Source organism: Penaeus monodon, chromosome 25, assembly GCF_015228065.2.
Source record: "Penaeus monodon isolate SGIC_2016 chromosome 25, NSTDA_Pmon_1, whole genome shotgun sequence".
Taxonomy (NCBI): domain Eukaryota; kingdom Metazoa; phylum Arthropoda; class Malacostraca; order Decapoda; family Penaeidae; genus Penaeus; species Penaeus monodon.
This window is the reverse complement of record NC_051410.1, coordinates 36066436-36066682: the sequence shown is the minus strand read 5'-3', so window position 1 is coordinate 36066682 and position 247 is coordinate 36066436. Positions and strand designations below refer to the sequence as shown.

At 44.1% G+C, this 247-nt stretch overlaps 1 protein-coding gene across 1 annotated transcript in view; it reads right to left on the bottom strand.

Annotated features, from left to right (window-relative positions):
• LOC119589380 (cubilin-like) overlaps positions 1-247 on the bottom strand; it is a 70980-nt gene that overhangs the window by 1416 nt on the left and 69317 nt on the right. The window contains exon 66 of the mRNA XM_037937998.1: positions 56-199. Coding sequence (XP_037793926.1) covers positions 56-199 — 144 coding nt within the window. The remainder of the gene's footprint in view (positions 1-55; positions 200-247) is intronic.

The following is a 247-nucleotide window of genomic DNA, read 5'->3' as shown; positions in this document are numbered from 1 at the left end:
AACATTAACATCTATTTGGTTCCATTTTTTAAACACATATCCCACTCGACCTTACCTGTAACATGGATAGCCACGTGGAGACTCTGCAGTACCATAACAGTAAACATACAGTCCAAATTTTCCGCAGAAGGAGAGGGATAGTTTGGACTCGTTAACTTGGCTTGGTGCGACACGAACATTGACCCTCCGCATCCATTGGCTGGAAGAGAACGCATGTTGTGTGGTTAGATCTTGGTTGAACAGAGAG